The sequence below is a fragment of the Dermacentor andersoni genome, chromosome 6 (assembly GCF_023375885.2).
Source record: "Dermacentor andersoni chromosome 6, qqDerAnde1_hic_scaffold, whole genome shotgun sequence".
Classification (NCBI taxonomy): domain Eukaryota; kingdom Metazoa; phylum Arthropoda; class Arachnida; order Ixodida; family Ixodidae; genus Dermacentor; species Dermacentor andersoni.
In genome coordinates this window covers 52,639,960-52,659,307 of record NC_092819.1, presented here as the reverse complement: position 1 = coordinate 52,659,307, position 19,348 = coordinate 52,639,960, and the positions used below count along the sequence as shown (strand labels likewise).

General features: G+C 47.6%; 1 protein-coding gene across 2 annotated transcripts in view; it reads right to left on the bottom strand.

Annotated features, from left to right (window-relative positions):
- LOC126522889 (histone lysine demethylase PHF8-like) overlaps positions 1-570 on the bottom strand; it is a 46,039-nt gene extending 45,469 nt beyond the window's left edge. The window contains exon 1 of one of the 2 annotated variants that reach the window (XM_050171731.3): positions 185-570. In XM_050171731.3, the coding sequence (XP_050027688.2) occupies positions 185-282 (98 nt within the window). In that variant the 5' untranslated portion in view covers positions 283-570. The remainder of the gene's footprint in view (positions 1-184) is intronic. The other variant, XM_050171733.3, reaches the window with a different exon arrangement.
- Positions 571-19,348: the final 18,778 nt, after the last annotated feature.

The following is a 19,348-nucleotide window of genomic DNA, read 5'->3' as shown; positions in this document are numbered from 1 at the left end:
GGCTTCACCGAGAGCGGGCAACTTCGCGGGCAAGCTGTTAGCAACAGATCAGCGAGTGTCATCCGAGCACGATAGGAAACCAACGCGTCCGCGGCACGCTCCTCGCACAATCGTGTCGGTGGGCAAATTACGGGCGCAAACGCGCAAGAAACGCGTGCATTGCGATCGGGCCGAGGATACTTACTTTCCGTGAAACCAGTCTTTACAAACATCGCACTGTATCATAAATAGATTTGGGTCGTACGGTTGGCCACAAACACAATACACATCTACGGACGCCATCTTAGGTCCAACGGCAACCCAAAACAACGCACATGGTTGGAAACCTCCATTTGCATAATATTGCGCGAAACCAGATCACGGATAGATTGATGACGAAATAAACAAACACAACAGGCGAAGGACTATTTTGCGCCGTTTTATTGGCCTCGCGCGTGGCGCCTTAACTCGCTTTTATCAGCTCGTGTTGTAAACTTGACGGTCCTGCTGCGGCGTCATTTACTATGTTCAGAAACCGCCATCAGAATGCGCCACGTATGCAGCCGTGCTGGAACTGGCGCTAAACTTAAATAGCTCAGAAAGCAGCAACGGTGGTCATGGTGGTACGATAGAGAAAGGTGGTACACTCAATCCCTAAAGCGCTAAGCAGTTATAATCTAATAACGAAACCACAAAGCCACGCTTGTTAGAAAGTTGCCCATAGATTCTAAGAGGAGTCTATGGCATGCAATGACCAGCCTTTAGGTGGCTACTGATTATGCATCCCCAATGTCTGCAGGTCTTGCTTGGTTTGAGAGGATGTTATAGCGAAGATCCAAACAAGGATACAGGAGAACAAAACAGAATAAAAAATGATACCTTCAGGACGCGTTCACCAATGGCATTTGAAACTTCTTCCTCGAGATGGAATCCAAGCGTTTCAAGCACTCTGATGACGATGATGATCCGCGAGAAATCGTTTAGAAAACGGCTCCACGTTTCTGGCAGATGCCCAGCTAGAAGAAGAGAAAAAAGAAAGACGCTTGCCAAAAACAATTGAATCATTAGCTGCGAGGCAAATATGGACTCAGAGGTAAGTTCGCGTCCTCGAAACGGCATACCGGTTCTTCCTCGTACGATGCGCGGGCTGCCAGACGAGGCGATTCCCGTCTCTCGAAGGAGGGAAAAGAAGTTAAAAAAGAAAACATTATTATGTAAGATATACTGTTTACGCCGTTTCTATAACTCTATCGCAAATGCGGCGAGCTTCCCTGTCTGCTTTTATCCGAGTCGCCACCAGATTTGGCGAGGAATTTTCTGCACTTGTACGGACATACCTTTCCCCGCACCGGAGGCACGTATAAGTGCCTTCTGGACTATCGCAGCCGCATTGGCCGCACTGAAAATGTTGACTGGCACCGTCATGTTGGCCGCCTGGCTACCAACATGACGGTGCCAATCAACATTCTTGTCTCGTCAACACCCGGCGCTATGCGTCGTTTAGAATCTAGGCACGAAGAAGCGGCGTCGACACAGCCCTCTCCACCCTCCCCTTCTTCCCTCAACCAGCAACAGCACTCTCGGAGCACTAACGAAAAGCAATCTCGCAGGCAATAAATACTCCTGCAGTACTGCGAGCTCTGCGGGCTGTTGAAAGAACTGGCGACGTCAAGGCCACCATTTTTAGGCTTGCGCAGTGGCGTAGCAACAGAGGGGGCCGTGGGCCCCGGGTGCAAGGGGCCAGAGGGGGGGGGGGGGGGGGGGGAGTGACAGAACACCTATGGGCCTCGGGTGCCAGACGCCCTAGCTACGCCACTGCTCTTGCGTAAGGCTGCAACTTATGATGCAGCTCTGGTTTTGCCCAGAAACTGTGATAGCACTGACGGTAACAGTCAGTGCATTATTACGCACAAGTCGCACGATGTTCAGTGTAGCATCGGTTGCAGAAAGCATTCGCAGCTGCGCGCTAGGCAAGCTGCTTTAAAGACCTCCCCTCTCCCCCGCCGAGTTTGGCTGATTCCTCCTTAGCATTAGTCGTCGATGTCATCATTGATGTTGATGTATACAGCTTTATGCGATAATGGCACGTACCCACTGTGGGGGATTAGCCAGAAGTTGGGTAGCCCGAAATAATAAAATTGAATTTATAAAATGCAAAAAGAATAAACTAATGTAGTTCATATCGGTGCCACACGGCCGCTTTCAATCGCGATCGAGCCCGATCCGGATCGAAATTCTCGACCGCGATTGGCTCCCTCCTGCAGTTCGCGCAAAAACGGAGCCAATCGCGACCGATAAAGTCAATACCGATCGGGTACGATTGCGATCGAAAGTGCGCCGTCTGACACTGGTATTAGAATAGGTAGGTTAGAATTAAGGAAACAAAACTTGGAGGATGTGTATTTATTGAGAATGGAGGAATAAATCGGAACATAAGTAAACATAACATAAATCAAGCTAAATCTGGCTGAAAAAAAAAATATTAAGTTCAGAATTTAGCGTGCTGCACATCGCCATGGCTATAGTGCACTAGATAGCCATGGTATCCGTGAACCACGAACCCATATATAATGCATATATGGACACAATAAGATACACGAAGTGTTAGTCTCACTGCCAACCACGATGCCAACTAATACCACGACACAATATATATTTTTGTAATCGTAGATAGCCCAGTTGAGATTCCGATGCAATCCTTATCCTTATAGCATCATCCGAATGATTCAGTCGAACAGTGACTCGTGTAGACTACACTCGTAAAATTCTAGTCATGGTGATGAAGATCTTCTGGGTGTTCGAAGCAATAGATCTATACAAACTAAATGAAATAAATTAACTAGTGGTGGAAACAATGTGTACATTTACAAACGCGTACAGGATTATTATTCTTGACTATCTTCGCGAAGAACAGAACCCTACAGAGCGCCGAGAAACGTGCGGTCCAGTAGTACGCCTCGAAATGCGGGAGAGAAAAAGGAAGAGAGAGAAAGAAAGAAAAACGTCAAGCATTGAAAGACGTTGCTAATAATAGGCCCGAGACTACATTTTGCTGTTTGGTACGTGTTCCATTTTTTTTTTTTCGGTCCTTTTAAGCAAATCTACACAACTGCGACTTTCACTTATCCGGATGAGTGATTGGGCAATATGAAAGCAACTCGTCAGAAGACATGCAGCGGGCTCACATAAAAATGACAGCTGTCAGTGTGGAGAAGAAAGCTTAGGCAGGCTTCATCGATATACGACGCTCGGAGCAAAAACCGTTAAAGAACGAATGTGTAACACTCGAAAAACACGAACAAGGTAACGGTGGGCATGTCATGTGGATTTCCCGCCCTTAGCCATCGATCAAAAGTGTCGCGGCGGTACACTACAAGGACGCGACAGCGCCCATCACACTCTGCGCACTGCACCTACTACAACGAGTCCACGACAAGCCTTGTCCGCTCCATTGCGGACAAAGTTGAATGGGAATAAACGCGAAAAAAAAAAGGAAAATAAGGAAAAACAACAATAATAGTGGCTTCATCAATTCCGGCCATCCCGCTGCTCCGCTGTGGCGCCGGCCGACCTTGAAGGGAGAAAGAGACGTTAGATTCGTGGAGGAAAAGCGAAGAGAACGCAAGCCCAAGAGGGCTCGCGCTTTCTCGTGACGTCACCGCGTCGGGCAATGGCGGCGAGGAGAGAGAGAGAAACGCCGCGCCTCCCTCTCGTCTGAGCGGTGCAAGCTGAAATCGGCGAACCGCCGGTGACGCGCCTTTTGAAAGCGTTTATTTTCCGGGGCCTAATCGACGACGACATTCACGGACCAAGTGCCTCCTTGATCGACAGTAGTGAGAGCGTGTGAGTTGTGTTTGGTGCGTGAGGCGCTCGCCGGACGCTCGGTTGTGAGTGAGTTTGCAGTAGCTGTAGCAGAACGGACGACGACGGCCAAGCTAGCTGGATACGAAATCGGGCCACCAGCGGTAGCAGACGACGGTCGGAGAGCCGAGAGCAGACGACACACAACAAGTGCCTTGCGGCGTTCTTCATGTCGGCGCAGCCTTCCAAGCGCTTCGGGATGCCGCTACTGTCGCCGAGACTCTTCCGAAGAGCGGACAAGGTAGAAGTCGCATACTTATATCTGCCTATCATAATTATCTCGCCATTACGTCGCGCAAAGAGTCTCCACTTTTAGGAGCCCTGCCGGTGGGAACCGCGGTGGCCGGTAATCGCAAAACCATTGTCTAGGGGCAACCACTCTAATTTCGCCAGCTAAGATGCCCGAGCATTGTCCCTTCTTTTCTTCTGCTACTTAATTTTCGCGTGCGACACTGGGTGCGTGGCCTTGGAGGGAATTGAGGTCGAAATCGCGTAGCGGACGTCCGTGCTCCGTACGGGACGGTGTGACGTCACATAGTAATTACAAGCGCGAGGTCTTTAATGCAAATGCGCAGAATGGAAAAAGGGGTCTGCGTTTACACTACGTAAATAAGCAGCCTCCGGTGTCGAGGCGATCGCACGTCGCACACGAAACCCGTCTCCTCTGTATTTCATATGTGTTTATTATAAAAACACAGTTCAGTCCTTTCTAAAATTTCTAAATGGCTCGCACTTATGCATAGACGCCATTCAAATCAGCTATTCATATTTGTGTGCACAGAAAGGCTTTTAAAAAGGGATTCCGGTTCTGCTTTCCTTTCGCAACGATTTAACGAATTATCTTCTGCAACGTTCTATAGATGTCAATTGCTGGATACTAATATTACGCTTTTATTTCTTTTTCTTTTGTTAATGGCTTGTAAATACAATGCTCGATGGTTTTCAACTAGATAAACCCTGATTCTGCGCAAAATCCACGTCTGCAGCAAAGCAATGTACCGACTATGCGTCATCACGTGCACAAAACATTGTGTTGCGAAATGGTAGTTTCGTAGATGAGTGACACGGACCCCACGCCCGTAGTTTCAGCGTCTCTGACCGAGCTACCGCCACTGTTATACAACACCATTCGTTCAAAACCCTCTGTGGTTTGGGTCATGGTGGTCTACATCTACACTCCATTCACTGGAATATAGCGTGGTCTGCGGTGCCCCCCAAAAATACCTCGGCGTTCCATTAAATGCACACAAGTTAAGTGCACACTCTTGGAAAGAGGAAGTTCCGGCCCTTGAACACCACAGAGTTACGTTAAATCCTTTGTACCGGACAACCATGCAATTTTCGGTAAAGCTGAGGCATGCAACATGATCTTGGCAACAAAAGTTTTTTAATGTATTACAAGTGCTCCATTGTGCCAGATCACACCTTCAACGTTTTCACTGCGACTTTCATGTGGTCATCGAGTAGTGAAGCCATGAGATGAGATAATATTTTCAGGCCGGTCAGTGCGGGGGGCTGGGCTTAGTACGCGTGTACGCGTGGCAACTGGCATCTCACTATACTTCATTTGTGCGTGTGTGTTTGTGTCAGTCCACTTCTTACAGTTGGAGCTTTCTTACAGGTCAACTTGAGGAATGTTTTACCAAACGTGGTGGTTTCATGAAAGTTTTTTTCTTTGCGACCATGTCCTTGCGGGTTCGTGTGTGAGGTGTATTCCTCGGTTCGTTCGATCTCCAACAGTGAGGCTTTCAAATGAATATTTGTCCCGTGTATCGCGAAAACGCCTTTGCAGAGATTTAACATCGTTGTTCCGCCACCACTTTACCGCACAAAATACATTCGCTGGCCAGGACAGAAGGCTAGTGTGCGTAAAATGCCTCTGCCTCTATCTAAAAGAAAAAGGAAGAAAGAAAATCGTTTTTTTTTTTATTACATTCCGAAACCTTGCCTGTCAGGACCTGGCTACTTCCAAGAGACAATTTCGTGACGTCCAATTTCGTGTATGACGTACCTGACACAATTGAACATCGTTTTATTTGCGGCAGGGGTGCTATTTTGTTTTGGGATGCGCTTCAACGAACTCTTCACAAAGACTTTCATTTAAATTCTCATTCCGTGCGATATCTGCATGGTGCCAAACAGTTGTGACGATGTACACTTTGGCATGTTTGTATACTCACCTATGGAATGCACAGCTTGCGGAAAACACGCATGTTGTATGTCGAAATGCCGAACCCATAATTTCATCAGCAACTCATTTTGTTCAAATGATCTTCCACCTGGAAGGTATTCAGTTGGTATTCTGTATTGGTAGGGTGCTTGTCCTTACCACCATTTTAGTGTTGCGGTCAGTCTTCGTGTGAAGATTAATTAAATTATGGGGTTCTACTTGCCAAAACCACTTTCTGATTATGAGGCACGCCGTAGTGTAGGACTCCGGAAATTTCGACCACCTGGGGTTCTTTAACGTGCACCTAAATCTAAGTACACGGGTGTTTTCGCATTTCGCCCCCATCGAAATGCGGACGCCATGGCCAGGATTCGATCCCGCGACCTCGTGCTCAGATTTCCTTTTTTATAAAAGTATAACTTCCGTCGGCGTGTGAATGAGATACATACATATGCAAAAGACGGGGTATACACTTATATTACAGACTTGCAAACCTTACAATAATTTTAAAAAATGGATACGACGTTTGAAGCCAAAAAATACAATAATTTGATGAAATATGCTAAAATTTAAACGTTCGCAGACTTTTTTGTTTTGAAGGGACAATTTGAACCAATTGTTTGAACAGGCATGCGCTATGTTCACACAAACAGTGTTGTGCGTCACAAACAGAAATGTTTATGAACTTTATTCGTGAAACGTTCACCTAAAGGCGGCCAAAATTTCGGCTGCAGTTAAACATTAGTTCCATAAGCTCGAGTCCCTGCGGCGTGTAGGTCCGAATAATCGACGAGTCCGAAAAATCGTACTCTGAAATTGATCAGCGACTGCGCACTTTATCTTTTGAAATCAGTTCCGCCTTAATCTAAAGCGCAAATAAAAAAAAAGACATCGTAAAACGATTTGTGCCGGTACGACAATCGTATACAAACAAGCTTTAAAAATCGGGCGCTCTTGCGATAAAATCGTACAATGTGTCAGGTAAGTATATAGAAAAAGTAAAATAGATGAACGTTGTAGCTACTAACTATAAGTTAGTAACTTAAACGAGTTTGAACGCCAGCTCGCTGGTACGAATGCATCGAAGAAAACGGCACTCAAAACACGGACGGGGCGGACTTAGACAGGACTGAAGGCAAATGTATAGTTTTTTTGTTCGGCTCGACGAAGGAATCGGAGATCATCGTTGTTAGCATAGCGCACCTGCGCGTCCAATGTGCCTTATTTTTGTCCTCGCGTTTCCCTGCGCTCAGCGACGTTCAGTTTTTTTTTGGCTACGTACCCTGTTTTCTGACAAGCGCGATCAAGCATTATCGCAGGAAACTTGGCGAGACGTGTGACCGGGTTCACAAAGCCCTACGCGTATACACGCTCACTGAATTGAGTTGGATGTTTACAGAGTACAATAAACAGCATGGAGGGAAAACACGGGGAAGGCGGGAGACGGAAATTCAAGACGATGAGCAAAACGAGAACCAGGATAGAAAAGCGGGAGCCAACGTTTAGTCAAGCGTCCTTTCTTCAAGGAGACATACGCTTTCCTATATATACTGTGCCGAGGAAAGCATATACGTCGCTTTGAGAAAAAAACAAAAAAAGACAAGTCCACTTGTCGAAACGTTGGTTCTCGCTTCTTTTTTTTTTTTTTTTCCCTCGTTTTCGTTTTGCTCATCAATGAACTGCGCGGTGTCTTACGAGGGACGTCGTCGTGGAGGTCTCCAGAAGAATGTTAACCATGTACCCGGGGGTTCTTTGAGGGTGGCATGCCCAAAGCGCGTATATGATGCGCGAGCTGTTTTCGCATTGCGCCTCCGTCGGAATGCGGCCGCTGCTGTTGGGAAATCGAACCCACGACCTGGTGCTACGGCAGCGTGAACGCCACAGCCACCGACGCCGGTCGTAGGCAATTAATATGTTGTAAGACGGTGCGCCGGTCAATTTCACCATTAAACAATATAAGCGATAACAAACATGCAGGTACAAGGGCGAAAAAAAAAAAAAAAAGAAACAGATGCACTATAGTAAAGGAGCGAATTTACAAATGCCGCAAGCTCTGCGGCACAACCTATATATATATATATATATATATATATATATATATATATATATATATATATATATATATATACATATATATATATATATATATATATATATATATATATATATATATATATATATATATATATATATATATATATATATTGTAACATTACAATTATTACAAATGCCCGCGCAAGCTCTGCGGCACAACCTATATATATATATATATATATATATATGCTGTCTTTGCAAGTCTTTCTGAAACATGCATATTTATTATCCAACTCGATAAAACACGCACTATGACATCACAGATTAGGAAAATGCGATGTATATTGTCTGTCTGCTTTTTTATCTTTTTCTTTAATGACAAGCGAACGCCCCGCCCCCCGTTCGGTTGCAAGATGCTAAATATTTGAAATGGTTCAGTTCACCAGTCATGATCTTTTATTGCTATGATTGAAGACGAGCGCGAGTTAACAACACACAGAGGGATGGAGACAGTACATGAGTAGCTCCCGTCTGTGTCGATTGTTAATTTGCGCTCGTCTTCTATATTAGCTCTGCATCGCAAACTAGCCCAACAAGAAGTACTCTTTCATACGACATCCTCTTTAATTCGTTTACCTACCGCGGTGTATATATATATAGCCCGGTGGCTCTATGGCGTCGAGGTGCTGAGCTTGAGGTCGCGGGCCCGATTTAGGCAGCCGAAATTTCGATGAGAGCGGAATACAAAAAAGAGAAAAGAAAGAGAAGAAGAAGAAGAGGAGGAGGAAGAAATACGCTGCAGGTGCGCGTTACAGAACCGCCCCCCCCCCCCCCCCCCCCCTAGGTGGTCAAAATAAATGCGGAGGTTCCTACTACGACGTTCCTCGTAATCAGATCGTGGTTTTTCGGCATATGTAAAACCCCAGAATTTACTTATATTTTTTATTGTTGCTAACAGTTGCAATCTAGTATAAATAAATAAATAAATAAATGGAATTTTGAGTTGATGCGCATGATTACTGAGTTGATACTCAGTAACTTTCTTGGTGCTGCTGCCACTGTTATCCACTCGTGCAAGAACCCGGCACAGGGCTGCGGCACAGGGCTGACAGGATTTGCAGGTAAATAGCACAGTAACACCTCAGCGTAACGATATCGCGCCATTCGAGATGTCACTTTATTCGATTTTCTTTTGGGTGGGGGTGGAGGGGTGGGGGAGAGGTTTTGATCGCAGTGCGTGCATATTGTCGACCGGAATATTCGAAGTGCAGAGAGGCGCCAGACCCCGCTCTGCACGAAGTGCGCGAAGAGCGGAATTCGCAGGAGAACCGCTCGGTGCAGCACATACCGCATGGCTCTTCGCGTTTTTTTTGTTTTTTCACTGTACCAACATAAAAAGGGCAAAGAGCGGTACCGAGTACCAACTCCGGTCACGACACCAACTGTGGTTGCGTGACGGCAGCTCCTCGGCACTAAGTGCACCACACGTGACTATTAACCGACAGTCGAAGCAGCTGCACCATCACGGGCGTCGGCAGAATTTTGCCACTGTCATGTATAAATTGTTCCCAACACAGAGTGTACCGCATCCTCGACTGTCGCGCGGAAGCGTGTCACTCATTCCAACGAAGAGTGAAAGGGTATTTGTGAATACCGCACACTACAGCCACAGCCGAGACAGTAACGCTGCTGGTGTCTAGAGTCTATCGAGCACCTCGTCTCCATTGACGACCACGCCATGACAACCACGAGCTGCTCCTTCTAAACTGTGCGCCGGATTAGACAACCTGGATTCAAGATCCTTGTTAATGACAAAAGTACTTGGACCCTTGCCACGTGCCTCAAGTGATAGGATGTACCTTGCTGCAGTTCGTGAGGTCGACAGACCTCGGTGAGCGACTGTAATTATGATGTGCGCCTCCGGACGAACCGACACCCTCAATGTCTTCCCTCCTTTATTTCTTTCTATATTTGCATCCCTCAACCCCATTTCCGCTACGTAGAGGGTAGCGAACAGGATGTGTGTCTTGTTGACCCCCCCTGCCTTTCCTTCGTTTCCCTTTTCTCTCTTTCTCTGACATGTCCTCACTATCGAAGAAGCTCCCGCACGGTAGGAGTGAACGTCCTTCATAACTATGGCTCTATTAGAGCCTCTCCGCTTCTAGCGAAGTATCGCCCATAACGAAGTCCATTTCCTGTACCGATGACTTCGCTATAACAAGTGTTTACGTGGGGATAAAATACGCGAAGGTTGTGGTTTCTGATCTCGGCAGTGGCGTACGTGCTGTCTTTCCTTCCATTCTATTTCCTCTTTCCTTTAAACACAAAGCTCATGGCCTTCAACGCACAACTTGAAGAACAGTTCGATTCCCCAGGTTTTTCCTCGAGCAAATCCTTTGGGAGTGCGCCAAGGACGACATAAATTCTGCTGCTTCCCAAAGTGCAAAGTATACTCACGAGCGATAGCGAGATAAGGTACAAACTTGAATGATATGCTGGAGGAGATGATTATGATATACACGGCGATGAACACTTAAATAGAAGAAGAAATATGTTGTCATCCACCCGAGTGCATATAGCACGGGGATGCAAATCCGACTTGCCATCATCGCTGTTTCCTGCGCTTCCAGTTGTCGATCAATTCCGTCCGTTGCCGCCATCTGCTAGCAGTCTTCTCGTTATCTCAAACGGTTAAGACCGACCGAACCCCGTTGAAATGCTTTGGTACCGGGTTCGTTCCCAGCTTCAGTTAGACAAATTTCAACTGCGAAATTTCCTTTCTCTGAAACATGCACGGGGTTTCGCTTTGTAGCTTCGCCTTAATCTCGAGTGGATGGCAATTTATTTTTTTATTGCGATAACAATTATATGGACTCACCCTGAGGTTCCGCATCAAGTCCAATGGCATGCGATAAGATACTATCTCGCACCGTATGTTGTGCGTGCGAGGGAGAGCATGCGAGTGGTAGCCCAGAAGCACGGTGACTTGATGCGGGCCAAGGGATGCGAACGCGTGGCACCAGGATCATTCGCGCTAGAAATGAGGGGGGGGGGGGGGGGGGGGGGGCAGATGAGCGGGCGTCTCCTCCACTAGCCCGGCCGTGGCATGCTATCTCGCAGGCAATCTCCTGCGGGTGCAAATGCTGGGCGAGCCGAGATGGATGGTCGCTTCACGTGCGCTGTAGTCCTGCGCTCCGCGTCACGTTTCGGAGACGCGTGGAAGCGAGAAGCATCAGAAGCGTTCCCTCCTTTCTGTGCTCCTCATCACGCCAAGTTATGACATGCTAGTGTTCGTGGTCATCGACTGATTCTATTCATGTTTGCCTGTGCGAGCCGCGTCGCCATGCTTATTACAACTTATAGGCCCTTTTCGCGGAGCATTTTGCTCTAGAGGAACGAGATGGCACTTTCGGCTGCGTGCCGCACGTTGCCTCAGCGAAAGCTCACGAATACTAAACCATTGTACCGATTCTGCCTTGCTACCGTGCGATAAGCTGTCGTAAATGCAACTGGGTGTTCGGTAACGCACTGTGATCTATTCATGCTGTAAAATGTGGAACGGTAGAGGAAAGACGTGTGCATTAGTTGGTCGCGAAAAAAATGTGACTTGCATATCAACCAATGCAATGAGTCCGTGAGGCCAAGTTCATGGACCGCTGCCACGTAAGGACTGCGTGTACGCTGCCGGCCCTTCGCAGATAAAAAAAAAAAAGAACGCTCATCCACCAGAGTTGCATAGCTCACATACAAAGAAAGAATTTGAACAGCGGCACGTCGGCAAGAGTGTGTAGTGCTCGCCACACAGCGACAAAGGGAGAAGCGCCGCTTACTGGCATAGTAAGTTTCTCGTGCTTCATCTGCACAGATGCAACCCGATTCGCACGCAAGCTTATGCCCGCTCTATCGCCAACGTAATGAAAATAAGTGAATGGGCGCACTCTTGAATCAGTGCGCCGAAGCATGGGTGTCGGCGACTACAATGACAGTATACGAATCTTCGAAGCTGACCGTTTCATGACGGTTCATAGAGTGGGCGAGTGACTAGCGATAATACGTCATTGCTAGAAGCTGCAACAAAGTACACAATATCTACGCTCCAAGCCCTTGCACGCAGCAAGATTAAGTTTATCTCAACTGAGCACGCCTGCGAGCGATTAGGCAGAAAATAAACAACAAGATAGTCGCGGCAGCGAGGAACCTTAATGAGTCAGAAACATGACAAGCCGCGCTGCTTCAAAGTGTTTGCCAACTAAAGAACGAAAAGCAAAACACACTGATCTCGCTTTAATCCATGAACGGAAACTTTGTGCAGCTTGAGAATGCATTTGTAGCCCCGCTTCTAGTACAAGCACCGTATATATACGCTGCTCGCGCAGTTTGCACGAGGCGTAATGAGCTCCGAAAGCGCTTCCATGTCCTCTGAAGCTGCGGACAAAGTTTCAACTCGTCTGCCCAGTCACCGTCTACGATATCCGCCGAAACAGAGGCTTACCGAGCCGCACCGAGAGGCGTCACGCACATCCGTTGTAAGCACGGAGGCAGCTGCAGGTAAGCAATGGAAGCGTAACCACGTGATCAAGCATGGTGGCGCCCACGGAATCGCTGCGAAAAGGGGCTATACGTCGGATAAAACCTATATGCGTATCTTAATTCGTGTAGTTGCCTAATAATTTGCTATATCGTTCTCAACCTGTTTCAGCTTTCGAACGAAACTGCGACTTGCTTTTTTTTTCTTTCGTGAAACATCCTCGACCTTGTGTGATTGCACAGAAGTGATTTGCAAATGTGCTACCACCACAATGGCGGCGTTGGACGAGGATGAGGCATTTTATTTGTAGAAAGGTAGTGGAGGTCGGCCTGAGGGGTAATGTGCGCTAACCTGCTCTGCTCTGTACTGGGGAAAGAAGGGGAACAAAAAGGGGATAGAGGATGACGATGGTAGGGGAAGGGGTTCTCAGCGATGAATGCTGGTCAACATAGCTATATATTTACACAGTCGCGTTGCGCTGCCGAGCACGAGGTCGCGGGTTCGCGTCCCTGCCGCGGTGGTGGTACACCGGTGGAACGCACAAGTGGTCGTGTAATATATATACCGTGCCACCCAGAAGTCGTCAGCACATACACCTCGTGACAATGCAATACATACTCGCGCTTCGCGTATTGCTTTCAGGAGTCGGCCGGGAAGTAGTTACGTAGCCGGTTTCCAAACGCGCGTGTGCATATATTAACTATTTGATCCGACCATTAAGGGCGCCGGCAGTGCGCACAGACCCAGAATGACGCGGTTTACCACGCGTTTTCCGCAAGATAGAACACGTAGTTCAATACCAGTAGAAGCAGCAGCTATTGCTCACGACTTCCTTGGTTTCCTCGTTCTTTCCCTCTCTTTCTCTTCATTTATTGTTTCCTCCTCTCCGATTTGACGTCTCCACACAAGTACGTGTCCAACAAGGAAAAGAAAGAAAGAAAGAAAGAGAGAGAAAGAAAGAAAGAAAGAAAGAAAGACAACGGGCAAGGTAACAAGAAAGAACCGAGCAAAAGTGATTGGCACACGCGTCCGATATTCCCTTCCTCTTTTATATCACTTTTGTATTTCTGATTAACATTATTCTCATTATTTTTTTTTCTTTTTGTTCGTGTGTTTCGGGTCCGGTTGGTCAAATAATCGGCGAGCGCTGGCCCGAAAGAATAAGAAAAGGGAACACGCAAGCCAACGAGCAAAGAAACACGGCCGTTTCGTTCATCGAGGACTCACTTCCTCGTGGCGCGCTATGCGTCTACGTGCCTTGAGGGCGCGTGTTTGAGACGCTGCCGACCACAATGCGCGCCACATCCCTCCAAGTCGTACTGTATATACACAATGCTGCTCACGGATAATACATGCCACTCCCTCACTTCCTCCACCATCCCCCTCTCATCGTCCCCACCCCGTCCTTTTTGTACCGCCTCTCTGTCTTTTCTTTCTTCCTATCTTTCCTCCCTTAATATTATTATTTCTTTTGAGGTGCGTGTAAAAGTCGCCTCTACTATGGCCGCACAATAACGCCAGTGTGAAAGACAGCCTATGGAGAAGCTGGACAGAAGGTTGGGGGGGGGGGGTGAAAGACAGGGTCGAAGGACGATGGGCGTATTATGATCACATCTTCTCAGCTTTCGTGAGCATCGCCGGGTCCTCCTCGTTACGTTTACTTTCAACGTCTTTCCCTCTTCTTTCTTTCTTTCTTATTCCTTCTCAGATGTGTTGCTGCTTTGTCATTATTGATCGCGTGCTGAATGTCATCGAGGGGCCAAATTAAAAAAAAAAGAAAGGAAAGAAAGCAAAAAATAAAAAGAACTGGGATCGTCTTGCGAGCACTCTGATGACGCAAACCTCGTAATCACAGAAAGCGAGGGAAGGATCGTGTAGTCGGTTATGATGGTGATGATGATGGCGGCCTGAAATAAGACTTTGTTGTAATCGCACCGCTGGCACGAGTTGTTGGGGTCTCGGTGCTGACGCCCGTTATTGCCAATGGGTCGCAAGCCCCAAGGGTAGCGTTGGCCTGGCGGCCTGGGGCACTGGAAGCATCCGAAGGTCCCGGCAAAGCATGAGAAGACTGGTAACAGAACAACTTGTTTATTCTAACATAGCAAAAGAGCGGCCGGTCAGTTCGACCGAAGTGGAGAGACGGGAGAGCACGTAACTCAACAGTACAAATCGGAGCCTCTCTCCTGGCGTCCGGGGGCAGCTGCTCTTATACCCTCGGCGTCGCGGTCCAAAAGAGAAGGTCACGGGAAGAAGGTCACGGGACGGCGGAGCATGACCCCACGACGGCGCGAACTGTCGAGCCGAGAGACCTGCTGAACCGAGTGTAGTGACGCATCGCCAACCTTCACTTGGGGAGCTCCGCTCCCCTGATGCCGCGCTTTGACAAGCGTGGGCACACACACACACACACACACGAAGACACGTGGCACTGAAACACGCCTGGACACGCTTGGCGGGTAGGCGTTGCGGCCGCGTCGGACGGGCCAAAATGTCCGCCGCTTTGAACAAAGCCCCGGCGTCCGTTGCATCCGCGCCGGCATTACCGCGCGTTGTAGGCGAAACGTAACAACTTCCACTAGGGCTTGTTGGTATGACATCGTTCTGTTTACTGCGCTATACTGTTACGCAAAGGACAAAAGAAAAAGAAACGCAAACATGTGTGCAATTGCGCCCATGTGTGTTAGTTTCTTTTTCTTTTCTTTTTCTTTTTTGTCATTTGTGCATCAGTATAGCGCAGTAAACAGAACGTCGATGTGGGGTGCCAAATCACACGAGGTCACAAAGAAGGGCACGCAACGCTGAGAACGCGACAGTCTGTCATCTGTGACGGAGCGGTATGTGAAAAAAGTGTGCGTAATGGTGTGTGTGGGGGGGGGGGGGGGGAGGGAATGCTGCAAAGAGGCCTAAAATTGCGCACTCGTGAAATGGTGGCGACGACGATGGTGACCTGTGTGGTTTAGCGACGCGATAGCGCAAACGTGACCGAAGAACGCCGAGTGACAATATGTCATCAGCGATAGGACAGCCGGAACGAACGCAGTGTGTGTAATATGCCTAAAATGGCTGCATTGAAGAAGCTGAAAATTGTGCCATCCTATACGACGACGACGTGAGTGCACGTGTGTGATGTATAATGGTTCAAGGGCCCAAATGTGACCATAGAACACTGAGAAAGTGACAGTCCGTCTTCAGTGAGAGAACACGGGAATGCGAATGATGTGTGTAACGTGGCTGCAAATAGGCTTAAAATAGATAGATAGATAGATAGATAGATAGATAGATAGATAGATAGATAGATAGATAGATAGATAGATAGATAGATAGATAGATAGATAGATAGATAGATAGATAGATAGATAGATAGATAGATAGATAGATAGATAGATAGATAGATAGATAGATAGATGTATGTATGTATGTATGTACATTTGTGAGAACTGTCGATTTTAACCTATATAGCCAAATTCCTCACATACTACTGCATGCGAAGGTGCGTTATGAAATCAAAGAAAAATAACAATAAAAAAGGTAATGTATACATATGTTCACACGTAGGAAAACACACACATAAGCACAACATCTCACATGAAAGCGCCTACCGCACCGGTATTCCTCGGACAGATTTCTCCGTTGTCTGTGTTATGGTTGGTAAAATCGATTTCAAAATTTTGAAGGCGCGCCCCTTCCGTAAACACACCGAACGCTGGCATGAGCATCCGCCTACAAAGTAGCTCCGCCAGGAATAAAAGACCGGGGCGGATTTGTCTGTCAATCTAAACGGGGCCGGGAGGAAATTGCTGTTGTTCTGCCATCGCTGTGTCCTATCTATCTCAGATAATGGGAGTGCATTTTATTTTCGTTACGTATATGTATAAAATGTGACGTCGCATCTAACGCGTTGAATGCATTTTTAATGTGTAGTACTAGGGGTACCTATTTCTGAAAGTGATATAGATGTGAGTTTTATGAAAAAGAGAGACTCTTTACCACAGCTATAGGTAGTCCTACAATAAATTCCTTTCTTCTCGTTTTTTTTCTTTTCTAAGTTGCATTGTAATACTTGTAATACATTTGTAATTCATTTGCCCGTAGCGGTAAGATGCAAGGAACTATCTGAAAATATTATTGTTCGTGCAACAAAGAAGGATAATGGCGCGCACACGTGAACGATGATCAAGACCGGAGTGAGTGAATGAACATTGTTTAAGAGACTAAGCTATTGATGCCACCCAATTCCGGGTAGCCGTGGGCCCGTGCTGCTAGCCAAGACATGTTCAACATGCGTAGCTGGTCCTCGGCACTTGGGCAAGACCGGACAAAACTCTATTTATTACATAAGAGGAGAAACAAGTTTTCATGCTTAAAAAGACACCACAATTGTGGCTGACAATACTGGGCGCACATTAACACATCTTAAAGGCAATATCTTTCTTAGCCAGCGTCCCCAACCCCCTTTCTTTTCATGTCCGGTATGTTTTTTCTAGCCTCTTTTGTGGACCGATAGCCTCTTTCTAGCCTCTTTTGCGACCGCTCCGGTGACGAAGCTGGTGCAGCATAAGTATGTCGGCCGATCCCGAAGATAGCGCAGTTAAAAAAAAAAGTTTTGAGCAGTTTCACGCTCCTCCTACTCCCCTCAAGCGAGGAGTGGTGACACGAGAGAGTGCCCTGCGCGCCATTCTCATCCCAAACTCGACCAGGACGACATCGTCTTCGATCGACGCCACCTATAGAGGTTGAATCGCCTTGCAACTTATCTCTCTCTGTTTTAGAGCGCAGCTCTTTGGCGTCCGTTCCTGGGTTTCGCGTCGTCGTCGGCGTTGTCGTCGGCCTCGTAACCAGCTCCGCCCCCCTTTCATCCCCCCAGCGCTAGCAGCGACCGACTGATACCGCTGGATGCCGCTGACGCCGCTAGAGAGTCAAGATAACGTGACTGCATAGAACACCGTCGCCGCCATGCAGAAAGAGGAGGAAAGGGTCCCCCCCCCCCCCCTGTTCTTGTGTGGCGGATAGGGTGCTCTTCAGTTGCCGACGCGCCGGTTATTTCACGTAGGCCCCGGCACGTCGACGAATACGTGACCACCTTCCCACGGCTAGACCTGGTTCTTAGCGCTGCGGAAGCGAGGGTATCATATTGTTTGTGTCGGCATCGGCGGCGTTGTCCCTGAAACCAACTCCGCAGCTGGGGTTGACTCACTATCGGCGTCAGCGGCATCAGTCAGTCGCTGCTATCTCTTCCCTCCTCCCTTTATCGTGTTGTCCGCTTGCTGCGTGCGCTTCTGCCCCCATCGTTTGCCGCTGGGTGTACACGCCGCCCCCCTCCCCCCTCTTCCTGCGAGTCTCCGGTTGTCAAAGCGCCGGCTCGAACTTAATTCCTTTCTTCGCTCCTCCTCCAATGCAACCCCTGTGCGGTGGCAATCAGAGAGCCAGATCGGTGGCGGCGGATGTGTATATGTGCACCGCCCGAGCCGAAATTGCCGCTGCCGTTCGCCCTGTGCGGTGGCAATCAGAGAGCCAGATCGGTGGCGGCGGATCTGTATATGTGCACCGCCCGAGCCGAAATTGCCGCTGCCGTTCGCCACTGCGAAATTATCTTGCTGGTAGTAGCTGCCTACTTCGCCCCTACCGCACTCACGAAAGACGTCGTGCACTTCCTGCAACTCGCATTAACCGTCCATCGATCCACACCGATGTTTGTAGTGGGGGACTTTAATGTTGACATAAAGACAAACAGCAATTTCCTAACACTTATGCGGGAGAACATCCCGTTCCTCTCGCTCGTAACGCGTCCCACGGCTGTGACAACCTCGCGAGGCACTTGTATAGATCTCGTCTTTGAGAATCAAGCATTGGTGTACCAAGTCGAACATATATCAGTCTATTTCTCCGACCACAAAGCTTCCTTCATGACTGTCAAGAACTGTTAGTGGAGTCTTTGTTAAAGGAATACGTGTGAAAAATAAAAAAAAAAATTCTGTGATAGCGTATACATGTGTTGCTCGATTTCTTTGCCTCAATCTATCGAAAAGGTGAAACAGCTTATTTGCTGCGCTCAAATTTCGCATTAGGAAGTAACGTAATCGTCGGTAATTTTTTTGTTGTTCTCTTTGTCCTTTTTTTCAGAGATATTGTAGCATACGTCCGGGGTGCATGCATCCCCCCTCCCTCCCCTTTGTCCAAATTCGTTCCCCGCATAAATGCAAAATGTGATACCTTACTCTCTACCTTTCGAATACAACATAATACTCTGTATCTTTCGAATACAGTACTATGTATACTCTCTACCTTTCGAATACGATACTATACTCTCTACCTTTCGAATACGACACTATACTCTCTACCTTTCGAATACGATACTATAATTTCTACCTTTCGAATACGTAGAGAGTATAGGTATAGGTAGAGAGTATAGTACGATACTATACTCTCTACCTTTCGAATATGATACTACACTGTCTACCTTTCGAATACGACATTATACTCTCTACCTTTCGAATACGACACTACTCTACCTTTCGAAAGAAAGTACAAGTGCGAATGCGAAATTCGGCTGTGCACGCTCGCCAGAACACCATGCGTGCTGCCACTCCCTTTGTTTTCGTGCACGCGTTTGCACGCCGCTCCGTGCGACATTCAACGAATGGGGGCTGCGATGCCGCTCCATTGAAACCATTATACTCGGTCATTATTCGCGCGCACCCAAAAGCCACTTTCCTCGCGTGCCTTATACGACGCAAATAACGTTACGGAGAGCCGGCCCTTAATTGCTGCGTCTCCGC